Source organism: Vitis riparia, chromosome 4 (genome assembly GCF_004353265.1).
Source record: "Vitis riparia cultivar Riparia Gloire de Montpellier isolate 1030 chromosome 4, EGFV_Vit.rip_1.0, whole genome shotgun sequence".
NCBI classification, from domain to species: domain Eukaryota; kingdom Viridiplantae; phylum Streptophyta; class Magnoliopsida; order Vitales; family Vitaceae; genus Vitis; species Vitis riparia.
In genome coordinates this window covers 14,845,207-14,870,773 of record NC_048434.1, presented here as the reverse complement: position 1 = coordinate 14,870,773, position 25,567 = coordinate 14,845,207, and the positions used below count along the sequence as shown (strand labels likewise).

The 25,567-nt window shown below is 38.1% G+C and overlaps 1 protein-coding gene across 1 annotated transcript in view; it reads right to left on the bottom strand.

Annotated features, from left to right (window-relative positions):
* The window catches only part of LOC117913123 (protein PIR), a 119,414-nt gene that overhangs the window by 72,214 nt on the left and 21,633 nt on the right, over positions 1 to 25,567 (bottom strand). Inside the window, exons 7-13 of the mRNA XM_034828050.1 lie at positions 24,005 to 24,097; positions 17,306 to 17,375; positions 17,059 to 17,123; positions 16,660 to 16,855; positions 16,124 to 16,275; positions 3,476 to 3,569; positions 2,680 to 2,895 (exon numbers count right to left, since the gene is read on the bottom strand). Of these exons, the coding sequence (XP_034683941.1) occupies positions 2,680 to 2,895; positions 3,476 to 3,569; positions 16,124 to 16,275; positions 16,660 to 16,855; positions 17,059 to 17,123; positions 17,306 to 17,375; positions 24,005 to 24,097 (886 nt within the window). The remainder of the gene's footprint in view (positions 1 to 2,679; positions 2,896 to 3,475; positions 3,570 to 16,123; positions 16,276 to 16,659; positions 16,856 to 17,058; positions 17,124 to 17,305; positions 17,376 to 24,004; positions 24,098 to 25,567) is intronic.

Below are 25,567 nucleotides of genomic sequence, written 5' to 3'. Positions count from 1 at the left end.
AAAAACTTGCCCTGGAATTTCACTTCCCTTTATCTTTGCTCTCCATTTTCTATTTCCCTTTTTCTTTTTAATATAAAAATCAAACTATTGATATGAATTCCTAAGTACAAGCAAATGAGAGGAAATCCTTCCAAAAATACAAAAGCTAATCAAAAAGAAAAAGAAGAAAAAAATTTCTTGAAAAGAGAAGCAAAACAGCTATACAGTTCAATGCTATGACAATTACAAACCAAAGAACCCAACTCAAAAGGGTAAAAAAAAATACAAATCCCCTAAAAAAGAAACCCCTTTGCTTGGTTAGCTAACTGATCTGCAACATGATTAGCTAAATGTGGAATCCAAGAGAAAGAACAGCCCAAGCATAGCAATGGAATCTCCACAGGAAAGAAAAGGTCTGCTTCACAATCATAAACAGAAGCTGAAGCATGCTGATTTTTCTTGGGTTCGAGGCAATTTTGTGGATCGCTGAGCAACTGGAAAGATCCTGCCTAATGAAAGAGACATTGATTTCACCAGAAAATTCAGATGGTGCTCTAGAGCACAGTTTTCAAAATCAGCTGGAACAAGAACCGGAGATTCATCAAAATCTGAAAAGTGGGAGCACTGAAGACATCCTTTCTTACTGATTCCAGAGGAGTCTAGAACAGGGATCAGGGAATAGAAGGGGATTGTGGTTGAGCACATTGGTGTGTGCAAGGTCATCCTTATTTTAGAGATACGAAAAAATAAGGCAGAGTTGTTACAACAAAAGTGGGGTTCAAAGCTACTGTTTGCATCAAAATTCTCATTATTGGTAGGTATTTTTTTATGTCTCCCTTTTCTGATTCATTTTTTTATTTAAATATCAAATATATAGCTCTTATTTTCCTGTTAAAACATTCTCCAAAAGGATTTCCTTTGAAACATCTCCAGAGAGGACACCCTATGTAAGAAATTGGTAATGTAATCATGGAAAATGGCAAATGGATGGAATCTGAAGGCTAAATCAATTCCAATTGAATTTCTCAGGTGAACATGGACAAAGGTGAGAGGACTGGCCTTACCCTTAGGATAAGATCGAGGGGTTGTAAATATCAATTATCAAAACTGAAATTTATAGATTCATCCCAAAGCTGATTGAAAGTGGAGGTTCTTCAGAAAAAGAAATTGTCAACAGTGATTGAAGAGAACAATGGAGATTTGAAGCTTTTGGTTCAGTTTGCTGTAACAGATTGTGAGAAGTGCTTAAAAACCCATTGTCCTAAAAGCAAAGTCACATGCAAAAAAACATCATAGATTTGTAATCACAAATAAATAAACACAAACAGTATAAAATGTCAGATACCCATATCTTGGTATCATCAGCTTCTGGAAACCAAACCCCATTGATCTCAATCTAGCTAATAAGGTGATTAGGGAGGCTTTGGTGACTTTATGAAAAAACCTAGTGGTCCTGTCACCATCTTTCAGCCATAGAGGATTTTTGCCTCCACCAGGTTCTCTCAAAATTCAACATCCTTTCTAAATCAGTACTTCTAAAACCCACTTCCTGGTCAAATAAGTATCCGTCACTTCATTTCACATTCTATTCCAAAGCATGAGCTTTTCACACCGCAACATTACCTAATCCATTTATTGAGGTTTCTTTCCCAAGGTTTTTCAACCTTATTGCTAGGATTAAATTCAGACCACCAACAAAATGGTAGTGGGACCACCCAACTCCGTATCAACCCACCAAATCCAATTTCATATAAACTATTAGAGACAAGCCAGAAAGAAGACTACAACATGTATGGAGGCAAACAAGCTCAATGCCTTGTAACTAACGCTGCAATAAATATAAAGACTCCAAGCTCATAACACAAATCAACAACCAGTTACTTTGAAAGGACCATTTATGCATTAAAAAATTTTTAAAGAAATATTAACCTATCTCCACTTTGTTGATCAGTTTTTGTAAACCTGGGGAGGATTTCTCATCCTTCTCATGTACTTGCTTTACCCAATTTTAATATATTTTGTTTCTGATCAAAAAATAAACAGTAGGAAAGAACTGAACTCAAGACCTCAAATTAACCATAGCTTAGATACCACATTAGACAATAAACTTTCCTGAATGCCTAAACTATTAGAATATTTTTTTGATAGGAAACAACAATGAATTATATTGAAAAAACAATTAAGAAGTACAAAAGAAGGATGAGGAATCCTCCCACAAAAGAGATCTAAACATAATGAATACCAAAAGCAAAAAGCTATTTGGTAATTACACAAAGCTAACTCTCCTTACTAGTCCACACCCTTGGAGCTACACACCACTAACCAATCTAGTTGAACCACATTAAGGGGAATGCCCTTAAAAAACGTGGTGCAAGAAGCCCAAAAAGAAGCAAGGAAGTGAATGGTATCCCATAGAACCTCTGAAATTAGAATATGGGTCCACAATGTATACCAGACTAACAAAAAAGAAGCACCACAATATGAAATTAGAATAAGAATATGAAGTATTAATCATTATAAATGCCTCCATTATTAAATAGAGCACCAGAAGCACAACCAACAAGCCAAACTGCGCATATACAATTACTGACATAAGAAATCAACAGAAGAAATATGAATTGAGAAGTATATAATCTCATAGTACAACCGTCACAGACCAATAGGGAAAGAAAACAATCAAGGCCATTAATAAAGTAATACCTTTTCATAGTCAGAAAATGAACCTGAAGCTTCATATGATTCCATAGGAACTGAAACTTTGCAAGGGCGAGAAAATTTCCATGCACATTGCTCCCAAATCCGTGCTGTCCATCTACTTAAAAGCTGAAAACCTTCAACAACCATGTCGTACATGTTTCCCTTAACCTCTTTGCACCACTCAACATCTGCACTATCTGATGATTTCAATAACAATAACTGCACAATTAAGGATGAGGAGCGGGATACATGCATTAGAAACTTATAGAGCAAAATAAAGTCCAAAGTTCCACTAGCTTACCTATTAGAACAATAATAATAATTAAGGATGAGGAACAGGATACATGCATTAGAAACTTATAGAGCAAAAGAAAGTCTAAAGTTCCACTAGCTTACCTATTAGAACAATAATAATAATACCTATTAGAACAATAATAATAGCTTACCTATTAGAACAATAATGAGGAGCAGGATACATGCATTAGAAACTTATAGAGCAATCTAAAGTTCCACTAGCTTACCTATTAGAACAATAATAATAATACCTATTAGAACAATAATAATAGCTTACCTATTAGAACAATAATGAGGAGCAGGATACATGCATTAGAAACTTATAGAGCAAAAGAAGGTCTAAAGTTCCACTAGCCTATTAGAACAACAATAATAACAATAATAACAATAAGAATAAGAATAAGAATAATAACCATAACAATAACAATAATAATAACAATAACAATAACTTTAGTAATAATACATGAGACGAGAAAAAAGGAGAGTTCCAAGGGTAGAGAAGAACCTGGTTCAAGGATAAAGCAAAACGAACAGTGAAATCATCATGTTCAGAACGAATAGCTCCAATGTGATTGATGATCAGGTAATGTCTCTGATAAGTGAATTAAGTCAAGGAATTCACTATACAAAAGATAAAACCATATACAAAATCTGAGACAATTGTAGGAGACACTAACATTCCATTTAAAGGATGTTAATGAAAAATTGAGCTCATAGGAGAATTTATAGCATATATGAGATGAAAAAAAAGGGGCTAACTAAACAACCAAACAAAACCTATATAATCTCTCATCAATGAAATAAATATAAAAAATTCCCAAAATCAAGACAAATGCAAGTATTTTATTGATAACTTAAAAGTTGGACCGAACTGATAAACTAGAATATCAATTCAACAAAATGAAGAAAAATAAAAATCGGTTTGCCTTCTTTTTTTTTTTTTTTTCTTTTTGTTGATCAGAAACAAAAATTCGTTGAATAAAAATTTGAAATATTTCATTGAAGGATGAGAAACCCTTCACAGATATACAAACTATAATCAAAATAATAGGTCAACATGATATTACCGATATACCCCAAAACTATACAAAGGAAATGCGGTTGTGCTTTCTTTAAGGAACAATACATCTGCAAAAAGGCAGAATCTTTGCTCCAAGATTTGCATTTCTAACCCCTTAATTACACACCAAATTCCAATTTAGTTGAATAACAGTGGGAGGAGTTTAATATACAAACTGTAATCAAAATAATAGATCAATATGATATTACTGATACACCCTAAAACTATACCAAGGAAATGTGTTTGTGCTCTCTTTAAGGAACAATACATCTACAAAAAGGCAGAATCTTTGCTCCAAGATTTGTACTTCTAACCCCTTAATTACACACCAAAATCCAATTGAGTTGAATAACAGTGGGAGGAGTTCCCTTAAAAGTTGAAGTTCTCTTGAAAGTTGAAGTTCTTTAACCCCAATAAGAGGAATTAGAAGTATATTAATTCTCATATTGTCTCTAAACTTCTCTGCTTATCCTAAAAAATCCTTCCATTTCTTTCCCATCATACCATCTAGATCAATGTGAGGCATGCAACTTTTCAAATAGTTTTGCCTTTACCTATACTCCCAAAACCTCTAAAGGAAATGGTCATGATGTCAGAAATGCACCTAGGAGGGACCAAATCTAGTCTGGACCAAATCTAGCCCAGACCAAATCTAGCCCGGACCAAAGCTAGCCCGGCTAGGCTGAATAATCTATGTTGAAGCCAAAGTCATCAAAGTGTAAAAAGAGATGACCAATTGATTCACTGTTCCTCATACACATAATGCAACAATCAGAACTAAAAGTTTAATGAGGTTTTCTCACATGTAGCTTGACATTAGTATTGACCTTCCTATTGACCACTAACCATGCAAAAGCCTTGACTTTAAATAAGGTTTTAGATTGCCAAATGAGTTTTCCTAGAGAGAAGGGGATAGGAGTTGGCAAATTGGATAAGACTAAAATGAATGATTTCACAACGAATATGTATGAAGAAGTAAAGACCAAGCTCTGATATCAAGGACGGACGGTCTCGAAAGTACATGAAAAAAGGAAGGACATGAGTCTTTCTAGGTCCTCTATCTCCATATTGGTGAGGTTATGATAAAAGATAAGGTTCCATGAAAAAGGAAGAGAGAGACCAAGAATAGATGAAATCGAGGATTTTTAATTGCCACAACTCTAAAAAGATTTAGAAATCGAGAACAAAAAGGTTTGCACCAACACAAGTCTTCCCAAAAGCAAATCCTTACTCCATCTCCCACCTCAAACCAACTATGACATGAGAAATCCTGGGAAATTAGCGTAATGGCCTTCTAGGGGGGTTGATGTGACCATCTGGCTATAACGTTGGCATCCCAACCATTGGGATGAGTCTCATAGATACTCAATATTACCTTATTCCAAAGAGCATCACTTTCCCTAGGGTACTTCCAAAGCCATTTTCCTAGTAGAACGCTATTTATCAACTAAATTTTCCCTATTCCCAAACCTCCTTCCAACTTAGGCTTGTACAATTGTTCACAACTAATGAGATAGTTTCTCTTTCCTTCACCAACCCTTGACCAAAGAAAATCTTCCCTATTCAATTTGCCTTTGATTAATTTCATATAGTTTATCTTTCGTAAAACACAAATATCACAAAGGTTGCAAAGTAGCTTCTTTCTATCATATCTTTCCAAAAGATGATAAGAACCAGCTTTAATGCCTACTGTCTCCCCTAGGTTGTGTACTACTTAGTGGCCAATGAGTTACCTAAGCATCCCCTTAGATGGCAACCTGAGAGCTCCTACTTTTTAGAATCCAATCATCAAGTGCCTAAAAACTCAGATGGTTAGAACAAGGTCCTTCTTCTGTTAGATGATAGAATCACTTCAAGTTTATTCTGCCTTGCACATGTCCCTCCTATTTCCTCTATCTTTAGAATCCTAATTAGGGTTGCTTCCACATTTGAGAAAATTAGAAAGATTTTATGGTCGAAGGTTGGGAGAAATGTTAAACATCATGTGATTAGGTAGGACTCAATATGCAGATTTAAGGATGACTTAGGGCAAGGGAAGGGTTTGTTTTTACTGGCAATAGTCTCAATGGTTAAGCTTCACCAAAGCTTGTGTAAAAGTATCACCCTAAGGCTTCAGGTTTTTCTTCTTCATATTAGGCCTTCTTAATAAGCAAGCAAAAAATATAATAACACTACCTATCAAAAGGGTGCACCAAAGTACACAAGTTGTGTACAGGTCCTTCAATGCTCTGCAATTCTTCTTTATGTGACTAGGCTTGCCACAATTCCAACATTCCACATTTCACCAAGATTTGGATTTGCCTCTTCCATTCTTTGAATTCGATCTACAGTAGCCCGGTTAGAATTTTTTTTTTTGATTGGAAACGACACAAAGATTTATTGATAGCTAAAAAATGTACAAAAGAAGGATGAGGAATCCTCCTGCCAAAGAAAGCTTAACTAAAGAAAAATACACTGAAACACAAGAAACCACTCTAAAAATACCACTCCCTAAGGAGTACACACTGCTATCCAATCAAGTTGTATCACATTAAGGGGGGTCCCCTTAAAAACCTTGGAACAATAAGCCCAAAGAGAAGCAAGGAAAACAATAGAGTTCCAAAGATACTCTGAATTCCTTGCTTTATCCTCAAAAATCCTCGCATTCCTTTCCCACCACACAATCCGAATAAGAGCGATGTTTGCAGCTTGCCACAAGGCTATCCCCCTCTTAGACGAACCAAATCCATTAAATTTGATGTGCATCATGTCAAGGATACTCCTCGGGGGGACCCAATCCATCTTAGCTAACTGAAATAGCCTGTGCCACAACCCAATCGTCAAGGAGCAATGAAGAAAAATATGATCAGCTGATTCCCCATGCTTCATGCACATAATACAAATATCCGGACTAAGGGCTTTGTAGGGTCTTCTCACTTGTAGCATGTCATTAGTATTCACCTTCTTGTGTGCCACTAACCAGATGAAGGACTGCACTTTGAAAGGAACTTGAGAATTTCAAACGAACTTAGAAGGAAAAACCTGAGGAGATCCAGAAAATTGGGATAAAGCTAGAAAGAAAGATTTAACTGAAAAAAGCCTTGAAGAAGATAAGGGCCAAAGTCTGGCATCTGGAACCAAAGGAGATAAATGCAATCCATCGAGAGATCGCATGAGGCCTTCTAAGTCCTCTATCTCAGAATCTGACAGATTACGACGGAAATTTAAATTCCAAGAGAAAGGACGAGTAGGACCGAGAACTGAAGAAATAGGTATGTTTTTATCCAAGACTACTCTAAATAGACTTGGATATTGAGAACCCAAAGGTTGGTCCCCCCACCACAAATCTTCCCAAAACCGAATTCTTTCCCCATTTCCTACCACAAACCGAGTAAACGAGGAAAACTCCTGAAAGACTTGAGTAATATCCTTCCAAGGACAGCGATGTGACCATCTGACTAATGTGTTAGCATCCCAACCATTGGAGTGTGAACCATAAATGCTTAGAATGACCTGATGCCATAGAGCTGAACCCTCTCTAGGGTACCTCCACAGCCATTTCCCTAAAAGAGCGAGATTCCTCAGAGAAATATTCCCAAAACCCAAACCCCCTATTTCCTTCGGTTTACACACGACATCCCACCTGACTAAATGATCCATTTTGCCTTCCCCAATCCCTGACCATAAAAAATCCCTTTGCAACCTCTCGATTTTTGCAGCGACTGAAGCGGGTAACTTAAATAAAGACAGAAAGTAACAGGGCATATGGGTAAGGCAAGATTGGATGAGAGTTATCCTCCCTCCGAATGATAGGTATGCCTTTTGCCAACCATCTAATCTTCTTGAAATTCTCTCAATCACAGGATCCCAAAATCCCCCTGCCCTGGGGTTCCCACCCAAAGGAAGACCCAGATAGAGTATAGGTCAGCCTGAAGCCTTGCATTCAAGTGTCTCAGCCAATCTTGAAATATGAGCTTGATCCAAATTGATACCATAAATATTGCTCTTGTCTAGATTGACCTTAAGCCCAGAAATATGTCCAAATGCTAACAAAAGACTCTTGAGAGTCTGCAAGTCTTCCTCCCTAGTGTTAGAAAAAAAGATGGTGTCATCTGCAAATTGCAAATGAGATACCCTAGTTCTGTTTCTACCCACCCTGAAACCCTCCAACATATTTCTCTCCTCTGCTCTCAAAAGCATCCTACTCAATGCATCTGCTACTAAAGTAAACAAAAAGGGGGATAAAGGATCACCTTGTCTTAATCCTCTCGATGCCTTAACCCAACCTTTAGCGCTACCATTCACCAATACTGCATAAGATACCGATGACAAACATCCACTCATCCATTTTCTCCATTTAGGACTGAACCCCTTCTTCTCCAACACTTGATCTAAAAAATCCCACCTTACGTGATCGTAAGCCTTTTCAAAGTCAATTTTAAAGACGACACCTTCCTCCCCTGATCGTCTTCTCTCATCTACTATCTCATTTGCTATGAGAACCGCATCCATTATTTGTCTCCCTTGAACAAAAGCGCCTTGAGTAGAATGGATGGTTTCATGTAAAACCCCTCTAAGACGCCCTGAGAGCACTTTGGCTATTATCTTATAGAGACTAGTGATCAAACTAATGGGTCTAAAATCTGAGATTTTCTTCGTCGTACTCTTTTTGGGCAAAAGAACAATGAAAGAGGCATTAGTGCTTTGATTGATAACTCCGCTCCTATGAAATTCTGCAAACACTCTCACTAAATCCTCCTTAATCACATCCCAACGGTCTTGGAATACTGCAATAGTAAAGCCATCAGGCCCCGGAGCCTTGTCCCTATCCATCTGAAAAATGGCCTTAGAAATCTCTTCTTCAGTGAAAGGGGCATCCAAACTTATCACGCTCTCTTCCGAAATAGGGGACCAATCTAATCCTTCAATACTCCAAGACTCTCCTATAGGATTCGCGTATAGATTTTCAAAGTAAAGTAAGATCTCCTCTGTGATTCTCTCGGCATTATTCAACACTAAAAACCTTTCATTTTCCAAAGTCTTGATATATTTCCTATTTCGCCTGCCATTAGCCACTTTATGAAAAAACTTAGAGTTGCAATCCCCTTCCTTAACCCATTTCACCCTAACTTTTTGTCTCCAATGGATTTCCTCCCTCAAAATTAATTCCTCTAGCTCCCCTTTTCTTAAGGCTCTTTGATCTAACAATTCAGAGGTGAGACCCCCATCCTGCTCAATGGCATCAAAGATAGCTAAATCCTTGAGAATACTTTTTTTCTTTTCATTAAGCTCTCCAAAAGAATTCTTATTCCATTCCTTCAGTTTGGCTTTAACAAATTGTAATCTCCTCATGAACTTGTGGCCTTCCCATCCATTTCCTTGAAAACCCCTCCACCAAATTCTAAAGTTCTCCTTGAAACTAGGATGTTGCAGCCACATGTTCTCAAATCTAAAAGGTGTTGGGCCCCACATGAACGGGTTGGTATCCAAAGCAACTGGCCAATGATCTGAGGTCCTTCTGATAAGGGTTTCTTGAATGCCTTGGGGAAAGAGCTGCCCCCACTCATTTGAGAAAAGAAAACGGTCTAATCTCTTACACACGGGAGACTCTTGCATATTTGACCAAGTGAATGATGCGTTCCGAAGAGGTGGATCAAGCATTTCGCATTCTCTAATAAAACTATCAAAGTCCCTCATGCTTGAAGTTAGTCTAGAGCCTCCCAATTTTTCTGTACTTCTCCTTATGACATTAAAATCACCGCCCACACACCACAATGGAAAAGTTAGACCATACATGTCATAAAGTTCCACCCAAAAATCCTTCCTAAGTGAGGGACTATTTGGACCATAAACTGCAGAAATCCAAAGGGATCCACAGCCCTCCAAGGCGAACTTGACCGATATTGAAAAAGAGCCTAATACCACTTCCTCCTTGCACAACTTTTTTGAGTCCCAAATGAACAAAATCCCTCCTGATGCCCCACACGCTAGGAGAATAACCCAATCCTTATTTCTGACCGTCCAGACACTGCCAACTAACCTTCTGTCACACTTCTCCTTTTTTGTTTCCTGAATCATCACAACATCCGGATTCTCTGACCTAAGGAAATCTTTAATCACCCTACGCTTAATACTTGAACCCAAACCCCTAACATTCCAACTAATAATTTTCATGGAAAAACACTCAGGCCCTAACCCTCCAAACCAAATCCACCTGGATTCAAACGCCTATGGGCCTCTATTCTTCCTCCTAGAGTACACCTTAATGTCCAGAGAGCATAGAACCTCTCGCACTTTAGCCATTTTCCTAGGGGACAGGCCATCGATAAGAAAGTCTTCCGATGAGGATGCCACATTAACCCCCGGACTGCCTGACATCAGGTTAGAAGACTTCCCAAGGGTAGATCTCTCGGACATCTGGTCAAAAACAGCTCTCTGATTCTCCTCCTCAACTTGGGCAGGGATGCCAAAAGAATTTAAAGGGCCAACATCGCCTATTTCAGGAAAAATTTTAAATTTACCTTGATTTATCGAAGGAGACTGGGAAAGAAATTCTGAATTTGGGAGATGAGGACCGGAGGGACCCGGTAGATTCTTTTCCAGATTACAGAAAGGAGAGGAATAAGGCTCGGGTGGCTGAGAAGAAAAAGGCTGACTCACCTCCAAGTTTTCCACTCCCGGAATTTCACAATTTCCTCCCAAAATGATTTCTTTACCTCTGGTTCTTGGAAAAGAAGGTGATTCCGTGACTGAAGAACCACAAGGATCGTACCCCGCTCGGCCCGTAAATCCTCTTTTGTCGTCTTCGATTTGGGATTTTCGTGGGTCCATCTCTCCACTTGACGTTGAGCTCTCTTCCTTTGACCAGCTGTTGCATTTCCTTGGCAGAAGACAACGGAAGATGGGACTGTCTCTGATACCTTGAGATCCCAACCCGCCGTCCACTCCCAGATTGCGGACTTCGCTAAGAGGCGCTGCGTTTCGTAGGGGAAGAGGCTCGCTGCTACTCCGTTGTCCAATACGGCAAGCCGCGCTTGGAAGGAAGGGTTTGGACCGCATCTTCCTTGAATCCATCGTCTTTTCCCCTTGCGTGAAGACTTCCATCTGAAACATTGGAGCTTTCCCCTTTCTCGCTGCGCTTTCTTCCTCTCGAGACCTACCTTTCATGCCAGAGGACTTCGATCCTCCTAGAAATTGGCCCAACTCCGACGGGCCTATTGACTTATAGCCCACAGTCCGACGCCCGTAACAATCATCTTCTGTCTCTGAAGGTGGGCTAGGGTTGGATAAGGTCTGGGCCTGTAACTCATCAGCCCGACCATCCTCTCCAAGTATTACCTCGACGTCGGCCCTCTCATCGCCTGAACATGGTTGCGTGGTCGCTTTTGCAGAGAAGCCCACTCGCTGGAGAGAAGAAGGTGATGCCGCTGCGTCATGGGCTTGAGGGGCGTCTGGGCCAGCTTGCAGCCCACAACTCCTTCTCCCTCTTTGGGCCCTTACTGGATGGGCTTTAGTTGAAGTCTTAGGCACTATGGGCCCAAGAAAGTTCTCTTCTACTAAGCCCAATCTGCTCCCTTCCCTTCCTTTCTCCCTTTTGGCTGCCATGCTTGTACTTGAACACCGATAGCGTGCCCGGGAAGAAGCTCCCTACTGTAGCACTCATTACCCCTGATGCTACCTCGTAGCCCCTCTGCGAAATTTGCCATCTGAGAGACGCAACCCCCCTCTTTCAACCACTCGTACTTGCAATGGGATGTCTCGGACGTGACAGTGTCGTCTTCACCCTCTTCTCCGATGACTGAAACTGCCACTGTATGTTTCCAGGCCCCGTCTTCCACCTCAAGCAACGCTGGAAGCACGACATTAGGATGCATCTCCACCCACATCTTCACCTTCGTCAAGTCCAACAGCTTCACGGTTTCCTTAGCTACCTCCGTCACCCTCCCCCACTTCTTCAAGATGTATTTCAGCTGGTCTTCCTCCCACAAATGAAAAGGAAGGCCTTTCAACTCTAACCAACCCCGTCTGAATTTTCCAGGAATAATCATGTTTTCTCTTGGCGACCATCTTCTTAGGAGAACAAGCCTTCCCTTCACTAAAAGTCTCTCCTGCTCCTGGAACCATTTTGCTCTTCCTGCTGTACTCACAAAGAAACACCCCTTGAAGGCGGAAATGGGATTTATAGACACCATACCTTTCACACCCATCATCCTCGCAATGGCCTTGCCTTCATGAGTTCAGTCCTGGACTTTTTCTTTGCATTCACATATTACGGCTCTGGCCCATTTTCCAGCTGATAATGGAACTCCACTCCTACTTCCATCCTCTGCAACCACCTCTGCGTATGACCGACCACCTCTATATATGCTTTTACTCATCTGAGTATTGTCAAACGTCTTCTTCAACTCTTCTCCGACTTGATCAGAATAATCTTGCACTGAAAGAATCGCCCTCCTAAGGACTTCCCATCCATTACCTTTAACACCCTCGGGGATGACAAGAAGTAGAGGTTTCCTTCTTGTAGCAATCTCGGTGATTTTCATGAATCGCCCTCTATTGTTGACGCAAATCTCCATCAAATGAATCTTATTCTCGCCCCTGAACTTTCGTGTAAATCCCCTGGTATTCTCTAACTCCACAGCTTTCTTCAAATGCTCCGTTAACCAATCCATCTCCTCCCTTCCAAATCCTACTGATACAACAAAACCACGGCTCCTTTCTGTTACTGATACCCAAGTTCCACCATTCGATCCTTCAAACTTTACCTGAAAAGCCTTTTTTTCCACTTCAAACTCTTCAACTTTGCACTTCATCATGCCTCTAGATTCACACTGCTAATTTTTGTTGATATGAAAAAAATGAATTCAACTGAACAGATACATTTCCATGCTTAAACTAGAATTCGCCCGATTAGAATTCCTATCATAACTCTTACCCCTGGTACCAATATTTAGGGCACAATTTGATGTTGTTGCTTCACCCAAATCTTTCTTGTGTACTTCCTCAGCAAGAATTTGATCTTTGACATCATTGAACTTTAATTTTGAGTTCCCTATAGAATTACTAACTGCTGCTCTCGTGGGCTCCCAACTATTTGGTAGTGAGACCAAAAGAATTAAGGCACAAACTTCCTCGTCAAAATTGATTTCAACCAAGGACAATTGATTGTCATGTTAAATTCATTCAGATGCTCTACCACTAGAGTACCTTCTCCCATCTTCAGATTAAATAATTTTTTCATGAGATAAACCTTGTTATTTGCAGAAGGCTTCTCATACATGTTAGATAGGACCTTCATTAGTCCTTTTATGGTTTTCTCCTTCGCCACATTATGTGTCACGTTCTTTCACAATGTTAATTTGATGACCCCCAACACTTGTCTATTAAGGAGATTGTAATCGGCTTCAAACATTGATTCTAATTTCTATTCGAGAAGAGGAAGATGCAACTTTTTACTATAGAGATAATCTTTGATTAGCATTCTCTAAAATGCAAAATTTGTACCATCAAACTAGTTAATTCCAAGCTTAGATCCATCTTCTCCAGCCACTTGTTAAGAAAAAATCCTCATTTACAAGAGCAAAGACACATAAAATAAATAAAACACACACAAGATTTATAGTGATTCACTTTCAATGTGAGAACTAAATCCACTTTGCCATTACAGAATCTTCACTATGATCAAAAAGAAAAATACAAGGTGATATCAAGCTTAATAACACTCCTCTGTTTTCACACATCCTCACCATAATAATTCCTTATATAATGAGAAAATTAAGGCAAACTAATACGTATGTAGAATATTTAAAATAGATTTCAAATAAAAAAATTAAGCTCCACACAACTTAACAACAACTCCTTTAAGGAGATCCTAATTGGTCTATAAAATCTAAGATGGTTACAGAGCTTTTATCCATGCACATCCTAACCCACAACAAAATATTACAAAGAAAATAGAACTCTAGTGCATGATTAAACATTTCTTTGCTTTCAAAAGATCCTTGGTTCCTTTCCTTCCAGAATGTCGAAAATACACACAAGGGGATAACCCTCCATACTTTCTTCTGGTTTTTACCCACAAAGGAACCATGTCACCTAAACAGAGTCTTTTTTACCCAACATGGTATTACACATGCAATGCCAAACAAGGAGAAAATCATTCCATAATCCTCGAGCTCAAGCACAATGTAGAAGAATGTGGTCTACGGACTCTTTCTCTTCCATACAAAGAAAGCAATGGTTCACCAAAGACCATCCTCCTCTTTGCAATTGGCACCCAATGTCAAAACCTTTCCCCAAGAAGCTTCCTATGCAAAGAAACCTACTTTAGTCAAGATCATTAGGTTCCAAATAGCTTTTATAGAGAAAACAACCATTCTTTCCTGCCTCAAAAAAGAGGAAGGATTTAACTATAAGTTTCCCCTTCTTAGTTAGCATCCATCCATTCAAAGCTAAAATCATCCTCTCGTTGCTATTCAAGCCCTTTTGTTGTACACACCAAGGACCAATCAAGTTGAACAACATTGAGAGGAATGCCATTAAAGGCAAATGTACAAGAGTCCCAAAAAAAGGAATGGAAGTGAATAAGATCCCATAGGCCATAGTGTCTTTGTCATCCTCAATCAAATCTCACTACTTTTTATTAGAAAAAACTCCCATGAAAGGATAGGAGACAGTATAAGCAACCAATAAAAAACCACATCATTTCATTAATGAAAGATGTCACAAAAATTTAAAAGAAATCCAAATAATTTCATTGATAGACCAAAATTTGGACTAATACATCTTAACTAACAGTTCATACACACACAAATATCATTTCCCATTTTAATTGCCTACATAAAGATATTGCTTAATAAATGTATACCAGATTCATGTAGTTGTATTTCAAAAATCAAAACTTTCATAATTGACCAAAATTCCGAAAAGCATATTATAATATATCATACATTTTCAGAAGATAAGCAACATTTGCCAGCATCATAGAACACTGGAATATTCTTGTCGCAATCCAACAAATTTTATGGCAATTTAGAAATCAATATATAAACAACTGTCACTGCTTATTAGCAGATTCAACCAATAATCTAACAATGATTTAAAAAGGATTCACTTCTCAAACTTGTTTAAGGAATTAGCTCAATAATTCTATGTTTTTCTTTGACAAAACTAACTCCAATTAAAAATAAAGAATTGAGTTCTACAGTGACACATTTCTCCACCTCTTACAGTAATGATTCTGAAGACTACAATCAATGCACATATGCATGCTTGTTCACAACCACCATGAGAATTACTAAAGCTAGTCCTATAAAAGAAAAAGAAATTATATACCCCATTCAATGTTGTCTAATTTCTGTTTTTCCAACCATATTAAAGAAGCCATCAGCATTATGATAGTCTTATTTTCTGATCAAAAACAAATATCATCTCCTACCTATTTAAATAAATAAATAAACAGACTTCGGATATATAGCCTGATATCTTTGGCAGTGTTTCATTTCCTTAGTTGGTTGCAATTAGGTGGGCCAGAGAGGGCTCAGTTGATAATGATGACAATGCTGATCATATTTTCCTGCCACTGGCAGGAGAAAAAGAGAGTTGAAGCAGTTTCAGAAAATTTGAAGGCAAGGTGGATTGCTACAAGGAGATATTAGTATGTCAACTCCTTAGCAAAGATAAGAGTTGCAACACTTGAACAGTTTAGAGACTACATTCCTAGTTGATTTTGAGATGGTTACTGGTACAAGTGTTCATGGCTTTAGCAATCTTTATTTCCATTTTGATTGGAGCAGTTGTTACTTGGTTTTATAAATTTCTCATCCTTCCTCCTTGGGTATGATTCTTTTATTCTTCCACAGAAGTTCTGTTACTTATCCAAACATTGAAAAGAAAAAAGAAAAGAAATGATATCCCGCTATATACCAAGGCTAACAAAAATTTAAATAAAAAACACACAGAGAGAGATTAAGACCAGCTAACATAGTTTCACAAACACAAGATCCAGCAAAAAGCTCACTGGTTTAGTGATGCACTTAGCATCAGATTCAATTCAGCAAAGAGAAAAATTAAAATTATAAGAATATTATTAGAACAGAAAACATAAAAGGATATTCTTGTGCCTCTCGTGGCGGGAGCTCATGAGGTGATGGGAGAGTGAGAAGACGAGTTTGGGTAGAAAACTTTTGGAAGTACATTGCTAATTCCTTCAAGATTGCAGCAGGAGAAAGATGAAGATCTGGGAATGCAGGGATGACTGGATCATTCTGCAAAAGAGAGCAATTGTTATTTAAAAAGACTTTGCAAGTCCATAAACTAGAACAATATCTAATTTTTTTATCAGTAGAACAATATCTAACTTTTTTTATCAGTAGAACAATATCTAATTGACTAATGAACAAGCTATAGGATTTTTTTTTTTAATGGGAAAATAAGAAAACATATTAGAAGCACCTAAGAGGAGATGATCCAAAGTACACACAATGTATACAATACATGCCAAAAGGCTAACCAAGAAAAGGGAAAACAAAAAACAAACTCTCACTCCTTACTTGAAGTTCAACCAATGTAAAATAAGAAATATGTACATATTTCACTAACTCAAGTAATAACATCGATAAAAGAGCCAGATGATACAAGATCCACCATACCTTGAATATGTTGATCAGTCTATTGATTTTCACCCTTTTATACAGTGACTCGCTATCTTTCTCTGACGAGGTAGCTAAGACAACTAGAACAGGCAAAACACGAAGAAGAATATGCCTTTCTGGAAACAGGAGTGCAAAATCCAACTCTAATGACTCCACAGCAAAGACTATGAGCACTTGAAGAATGTCTTCTACACTATCTAGAATCAAGGACTTCAAGTTGGATATAGAAATGTATCACCATTTATATATGTCCCATCAATAACAAAATCCAGATTATTTTTCACCTTTATGAAAAAGTATGTAGCACAAAGTGTACATATGCAGAACCCTTTTTCCAATGGTGTAAACGGAAATGTGTGAAATAGATAGAAATAAAGGTGCATACAGACAGGATACTTGTTCACACGGAACATCTCTACATGCAAGTTCAATAAAATAGCCCATCTCGTGCTTAAGAAAATCTGCAACAACATAAAATAACCATAGTTAATTTACAAACTATTTATCAGACAGCCAGAATATTAGATTCCAAAATTCCAAAAATTATATATAGATATAGATATCCACCAAAGGAACTATCATGCAACTGATGCATCCTTTTCCAACATGTTATGAAGGTATAAAAGGAACCAGACTTGCACACCTGTAAATCATCCAACTCCTCCCTCATTGAGTCAGTGTCTTGCCACTGGACACTGACTTGAGTAAATGTCCTGATAAATAGGGAAGTGGTTAAAAAACAGACTTAAGCTAGAAAAAACTGTCTTTTGCAGAAAAGACTGGTATTATTGTGGCAACATTTTTTTTCTTTGAAAAAAAAAAATCAAATTGAAGCTGCCATAAGCTGTAGTGATTTACTGCAATAAATCTAAAGTGAGAGAGAAAATAGTTAAGGAAAATATCTTACCATGCTGCGTAAGAGACATGTAAAGTTGCAGTAAAATATCATAGAACACTCGAAGAAATAACACTTCAATTATTTAGGGAAAACTGCTAGCATGCATAATAAGGAAAATCAAACTCAACTCGCTCAACAAAGCCTTATAACAATTACTAGGACCTAGGTATATGCTACCCAAATCCATCTTCACCATTTTGCACTATGCAGGGATATACACTAACACCCAACATCAAAATTACAAATTTTCAAGGTTCACATTTACAAGAGCATGGTTAAAGATTTTACAACTGAGTATCAAGAGAAACCCCCCTTCCCCCAGGCTCAAGCCCAGGCTGCTCAGGTTCATGTAAAAGATAATTCTAGCACAAAAGCATGGTTATTAAGCATAAAATTATGGTTACTAAGTATTGATGGGTACATGTCAATATCAAAATCATGCAGTATCAATCAGCTATCTGTCATATCAATCTATATTGGAACAATCAAAACCATGCAGCTAAGTCTGGGAAAGATGTTTTCTTTTTCTGACACATGATTTTTCTCCCTATATTTCATGGCATTGCTTTGAACCTGACACCTCCATCTTCAACACAATCCCTTGCCACCTGAGCTAGGCCTAACAGGCCTCACACTTTGAATGATCCTGTGATGTATAGTAGGATCCCATACCCCATTTCTAATAGAAAGGATGGTGATATATATACATGAAGCAGGGATGAAAAAAGGCTAGTTAGTTCCTCAACTCTGGATCAGAAAGGTTCCAATGAAAATTGAAATTCCAAGATGGACTGAAAGAGGATCAATCTATGACCGAGGAAATAAACATATTTCTAGTCTTTACTAATCTGAAAAGATTTGGAAATTGAAACTTGAGATGATAACCACTCAACCAAATATCTTCCCAAAAATTATGAGTAAAATATATGACTGAAGCTCTCAGTTTATGAAATTCTACAATTTCCTTTAAGGTAAACATGTTGATTATACTTTCAGGTTTTTAGAGCCCAACCATTCAAAGTCTAAATTAGCTTGATGTAGCAGTTATAAAAAAATGATAACTGGATTAAAAGAAAATGATAAAAGAAAGATATATCAATTGTTTGATTATGTGTCCAATGAAAATAAGGCTTTTGAGTTGGAACGTGCGTGGGGTTAATGATAGCTCCAAGAGGAAAGTGATTAAAGCTATAATTAGAAAACAGAAGTTGATTTGTTTTGTATCCAGGAAACAAAAGTTCAGTCCATGAATGAGGGTCTGGTGAGGAGTTTGGGTTCTGGGAGGTTCATTGATTGGGGTGCTTTGGACGCTCAGGGAGCTGCAGGAGGGATCCTGATATGCTGGGACAAAAGAACACTGGAAATCCTTGAGATGGAGATGGGTCAGTTCTCAATCTCGTGCAGACTTAGGAATGTAGAAGATGGGAAGGTCTGGATTTTTACTGGTGTGTATGGCCCATTCACTAAAGAAGATAGGGAGACTCTTTGGAGGGAGCTTGGGGCTATAAGGGGAATCTGGGATGATCCCTGGTGCGTAGGGGGTGACTTCAATGTTACTTTATCCCTTGAGGAAAGGAGCAATCAGAGGAGGCTGACTAGCGCCATGAGAAGATTTGCTCAGGTGGTGGATGAATTAGAACTTCTGGATATTCCGTTGCAAGGGGGGGTGGCTTCATGGAGTGGGGGGAGGAATAACCAAGCTTGGGCTAGACTGGACCGATTTCTAGTGTCTCAAGATTGGCTTGACTGCTTCAGTGGGGTCAGTCAGTGTAGGCTGCCCAGACCCACCTCTGACCATTTTCCCATTCTTCTGAATGGTGGAGGGGTCAGGAAGGGTCCATCCCCCTTCAGGTTTGCGAATATGTGGCTCAAAGTTGATGGGTGTAAGGAGCTTCTTCGGGGTTGGTGGCAGGAGGCGGGGGGGAGGGGGAGGGCTAGCTTCAGATTGGCCACAAAATTGAAGTTTCTGAAGGAGAAGATCAAAATCTGGAATAGGGATGTGTTTAGGAGGGTTGAAGTCAACAAAAACCTAGCCTTGCAACAAGTAGAATTTTGGGATAGGGTGGAGAGGGACAGGATTCTAACTGAAAGAGAGACAGAGATGAAAACAGAGGCTAAGGATGTCTTTAAAAAATGGGTGATCTTGGAAGAAACGCATTGGAGACAATTATCTAGGGAATTGTGGTTCAGGGAAGGCGATAAGAATACGGGATTCTTCCACCGGATGGCTAATGCTCATAGAAGAAATAACTCCATGGAAAAGATTAAAATCAATGGGAGGTGGCTGGAGGAGGAGAGGGAGGTGAGAGAGGGGGTTGTGCATGCTTTTCAGCAGTTGTTGACAGAGGAACACTCTTGGAAAGCTGACATTGAAGGGCTGCAGCTGCAAAGGTTAAGTCATGCTGAAGTTGAAGGTCTGGAACAGTCTTTCACTGAGGCAGAGATTCATGCGGCTTTGATGGGGATGAATGGTGACAAGGCACCAGGCCCGGATGGGTTCTCAGTGGCATTTTGGCAATCCTGTTGGGAGTTTGTGAAAGAGGAAATTGTGGAGTTCTTCCAGGAATTTTTTGAAGAAAAATCGTTTGCCAAGTGCCTTAACTCTACTTTCATAGTCCTCATTCCTAAGAAAGGGGGGGCGGAGGACTTGGGGGACTTCAGACCTATCAGTTTGATTGGGGGTTTGTACAAGCTTTTGGCCAAAGTGCTAGCCAATAGAATTAAGGAGGTGTTAGACAAGGTGGTTTCGCCGGACCAAAATGCTTTTGTGAAGGGTAGACAGATATTAGATGCATCTCTCATAGCCAATGAGGTGATTGACTATTGGCTTAAACGCAAAGAGAAAGGGCTGATATGTAAGCTGGATATTGAAAAAGCCTATGATAGTATGAATTGGAGCTTCCTCATGAAGGTCATGCGAAAGATGGGCTTTGGGGATCGTTGGATGAAATGGATTTGGTGGTGCATTTCATCGGCAAGCTTCTCTATTCTGGTGAACGGGGTTCCAGCTGGTTATTTCCCCAATTCTAGGGGGTTACGCCAAGGAGATCCACTCTCCCCCTATCTCTTTGTGTTGGGAATGGAAGTCCTAAGCGCTATGTTAAGAAGGGCTGTTGATGGGGGCTTCATTTCAGGTTGTAACATCCAAGGGAGGGGGGGTATGGAGATAAATGTATCCCATCTATTATTTGCTGATGACACGATCATTTTTTGTGAAGCAAGACAAAATCACATGACCCACTTAAGCTGGATTTTGATGTGGTTTGAGGCAGCCTCTGGTCTTAGAATAAACCTTGCTAAAAGTGAAGTAATCCCGGTTGGGGAGGTGGATGATATTGAGATGTTGGCGGTGGAGTTAGGGTGCAAAGTGGGGACCCTCCCTTCTGTCTATTTGGGGCTGCCTTTGGGAGCCAAGTACAAGGCCAGGGCTATGTGGGATGGGGTTGAAGCATGAATGAGAAGAAGGCTTGCCTTGTGGAAAAGACAATATTTGTCAAAGGGCGGGAGGATTACCCTTATCAAAAGCACCTTGGCTAGCATGCCTATTTACCAATTGTCTCTTTTTCGCATGCCTAAGCTAGTTGTAAAAGACTCGAAAAAATTCAGAGGGATTTTCTTTGGGGAGGGGGAGGTACGAAAAGAAAAATCCATCTAATCAATTGGGAGGTGGTGTGCACCCAAAAGGAGAGTGGGGGTCTAGGCATTCGGAGAATTGATCTCTTGAATAAGGCCCTGTTGGGGAAATGGATTTGGCGGTTTGCCTTTGAGGAAGATATTTTCTGGAGGAAGGTGATTGGGGTGAAGTATGGCCAGTTGGGTTTCGGGTGGAGAACTAAGGAGGCCCGCGGAACTTTTGGGGTGGGGGTTTGGAGGGATATTCTGAAGGAGTCGTCTTGGTGTTGGGAGAATATAGAATTCAAAGTGGGCAAGGGGACTAAGGTAAGGTTCTGGACTGACCCGTGGTGCGGAAATGAGGTGTTGTCCCAAGCTTTTCCCCAGTTGTTTGCTTTGGCGGTTCATAGGCATGCATCGGTAAATGAGATGTGGGACTCGAGCCTCGGTCAAGGAGGTTGGAACATAAGACTCTCTAGAAACTCTAATGATTGGGAGTTGGACGCCTTGGGAGAGTTGTTGCATATGTTGAGGGATTTGAGGATCTCTATTGAAGAGGACGCAGTGATATGGAAAGGAGAGGGACACGGCCGCTTTCGGATTAGAGATGCTTACAAGTTGTTGACAGGGTCTAATGCCATTAACTTCCCAAAAAAGAGCATTTGGGTGGACAAGGTCCCAACCAAAGTTGCTTTTTTTGCTTGGGAGGCTTCTTGGGAGAAGGTCCTAACTTTGGATAATCTTCAAAGACGGGGGCTGGCAGCTTCCAAACCGGTGTTTTTTGTGTGGTTGTGAAGAGGAAACTGTAAATCATATACTTTTACACTGTACAGTTGTAAAGGCTCTTTGGGAGATTGTCTTGGCCTTGTTTGGGGCTAATTGGGTGTTCCCAGAGAAAGTCAAAGAGATGTTAGAAAGTTGGAGGGGCCCTTTTGTGGGGAAAAAGAGGAAAAGGATTTGGACTTCCATTCCCTTGTGTATTTTTTGGACGGTTTGGAAGGAGAGAAATAGATTAGCCTTTAGGGGGGGCTCTCTAGCTATTCAGAAGCTAAAGAATTCGTTTGTTTGTAATTTGTGGAGTTGGGCTAGGGTGGATATGGGAGAGGAGTCCTCTTCGCTTTTAGGTTTTTGGAATGGCTTGCCACTCCCTAAGGGATGGTGAGTGTTGTTTTTGTTTTTGCGTAGGCTACTATGTATACTTCCTGTATGCTTTGTGGTTTTTTGCCTATTTTTAAATATATGCGCTCACTTATCTAAAAAAAAAAAATTGTTTGATTATGTGTTGCTGGTTTTATATTTTGTTCACCCAATCATTCACTTGCTTTTGTTTTTCTCAATAAGAAACCAACATTTTATTGAATTATATATAATAAAAAGAAATAAAGGTACAAAGAAGTCCTATGGGGAAAAGAAAGAATTAAAAAATAGAAAGGTCTCAGCACAACCCATAAAATTTTGAGCCTAAATCACCATAATGCTATGACGTAAGCAGAGACCCAACTTCCTGAATGTAAGAAGTCCCTACAGAAGTCTATAGGAATGGAAGGTCTGTCTTAGCTAATTGATCTGCTAACTCGTAGGTGGACCTTGGCATCCATGAAAGGCAGCAACTCATCTCTTTAGAAGTGTTAGGATCTTCTGAATGTGGATAGACTATCTCCATGTTCCCCTCTTTCCTAAGCAACACACAGCCTAACAATAGCCTAGCCACTTTCTACCTGAAAGTCACTAATCCCCATTTGCCTTAATTAAGCCTTTCCTGCTACTTGGAGTGTCTATTTTGTAGGAACGATAAGAAGGTAAGTCCTGAGAACTTTATAATGTTTATCTTTTGATGTATCTAGAAGAACAGAAACCGGAGTCTTTGAAGGATCAGAGCATTTTGAGTTGAATATTAGAGATGTTTTTTCTTCTCTTTTTTTATATCAAAAAACAAGAATTTCATTTTTCATAAAATAAGTTCAAAGAATGATAAGAAATCCTTCCCCTATAACAATCCACAAAGAAATTTGATGAAAAGCTGGAAAAACCATCATTCAGGGAGGTATGCAATCCCCTCTTTAGCTCCATGCTTTGCTAAATGACTATCTCATGATTAGCTAGCAAGGAACCTAAGAAAAGAAGCTCCTCAACTTTGAAGCAATATCAGAAATTTGACAAAGCCACCTATCAAACTTCCATGAGCCCCTTTCTTTCTTAGTCACCCAAGATAGGAATTCCATTGAATCTTCCTCTACTAAAAATACTTTATATAAATCAATTTAAATTTTTATTAAAAATTTAATAAAACATGCTTTAATAAAAGTATTTTTAAATTTTTTAAAACAAATAAATATAAATATATTAAATGAATTTAAGCTATTTTTTATAAAAATTTCATAAATATTATCTTTAATCATATTAATGCTAATTACACTTACAAAATAACTTTAATATGTGTATTCTTACTTATTTTATTTTTTTAAAATTTTTCTAAACATTTTCATGAATTTTGAATCATTTTTGTTCTATCAATATTTTTGTCAAAATATTCACCGATATTTCTCCGATATATTTGTAAAATCCAAGTACCAATATATTTGTGTTTACCAATATTTCAAATTTTGGTTTTGATTAGGTTTGTATTTAGGGAAGCGTTTCTCATCCTTCTTTTGTTTAATCTGTTAATGAAAATGTTTTTGTTTCTGGATTTGTATTTTGAGGAAAGGACTTCTCATTTTTCTGTTGTGCCTTTATTATCATTAATAAATATTTTATTTCAGATCAAAAAAAAATGTTTCTGCTTTTTATCAAAACAATATGATATAGAGCAAAGAGGATTGATTGGCATACCTCTTATACCAAGAGAAATCATTAGGTATGCTTGCTTTCGCATTCTTAAGATGATCAAGTTGCACCAACACATCGAGTAATTTCAACATAGACCTGAAGTAAAGTAACAAATTAATTAGAGTATATATATTGGTCCTCCACATTTAAAATAAAAAAAACAAAAAAAAAATGTCTAATTAGCCACAACAAATGAGTGACAAGGAAAAAAAAATACTGAATGGAAAGTACATACACATTATATAACTTTTTTCTTTATTATATGACATTTAGCTAAGAAAAATATCATTCTATGATGTCTACAGGCAATCATTACTCAATTTTTTTTAGACACTAATATTTCAACACCAACAGATTTTATTTTAAGGAAAACATACTTGAGCTATAAAAATGCATTCAACAATAAAGAAGGATTTCATGTAGAATATCATAACTACTTCACTAAAGGCTCCATGTAGAAAACTTGCATATTTTATTGTTCAAGTCAAATGTGGAACTTTTTTGACAAGGGAAAAATTTGCATGTATCATTTTCCTTTTCTTTTCATGGGTTTAGCTAAAGATCTTTTCATGAAGTGTAACCTTCACTTTCATGTAATTTGAAGGACAGGCTAAAATATGGTGGGGTGCAAAGTGGCGTTTGTAAACATGCTCATGAAATCCAAAAAGAAACTACCCAAATACAATCACATGACAAATTACATTCAGTAGTTCCACTAAAATATTATAGAAGAATTAAAAGAAAGTTAAATCTGGCCAATGATATTGAATTTTCAATTTTTTTTCAGATCAGAAACAAACACCTTTTCATTAAGATATGAATAGTCATATATGCAAGTTGAAAGCAATAAATAACCCACAAAGTAAAAATGTTTTATTTTTATGAAAAGTTACAAATAGAAGTTCTTGTAAGTATAATAAACATCAACTAAAATATTTTCAAAAATGTATTAAAGTTTTTAAAAGAAATTTAGTGCACAAAAATTGAGTAAGAAACTTCATTCAAAAATAATTTTAACAACTTTAGTATTGAAAAAGTTCTATAGAAATTTAAAAATAAAAAAGTAATTCCCCTAAGAAATTTCAGAATGTTTTATATAAGAAAAGCAAAATATGCTACAGATGACAATAAATTCATGAAAATTTTATTTAGATATAAATTTCAAAGAGCACTTGCAAGGAATAACAAAAACCCATTTTTTATAGATAAAAAGTATTAATAGTGAAGTAAAAAAGTGAGAAAAGTAAGATTCTTGATTTGGAAATGGCAAAAGATGAAGAGAGCTAAGAGAGTGTGTCTTGGTCTAGTCAATTGTGTATTATTAGTCCAAAAAAAATGTCAACTGAAGACCAGTAAATAATTGGTACAGTTTTTCAAACCAATTTCAACATTTAATGAGCCAGATTAGTGGTCACTGGTAAGAACCATAGAGACAAATGGCAGCCACCTTTAAAAGTTTATCAGAGGCGCAAAGGAGTGGGCTCCAAGTCCCAAGCTTTAATTTGGCACACTGTAGATGATAATGGGCTTAGTTAGGATCTTATATAAGTCAATATGGCAGCTTAA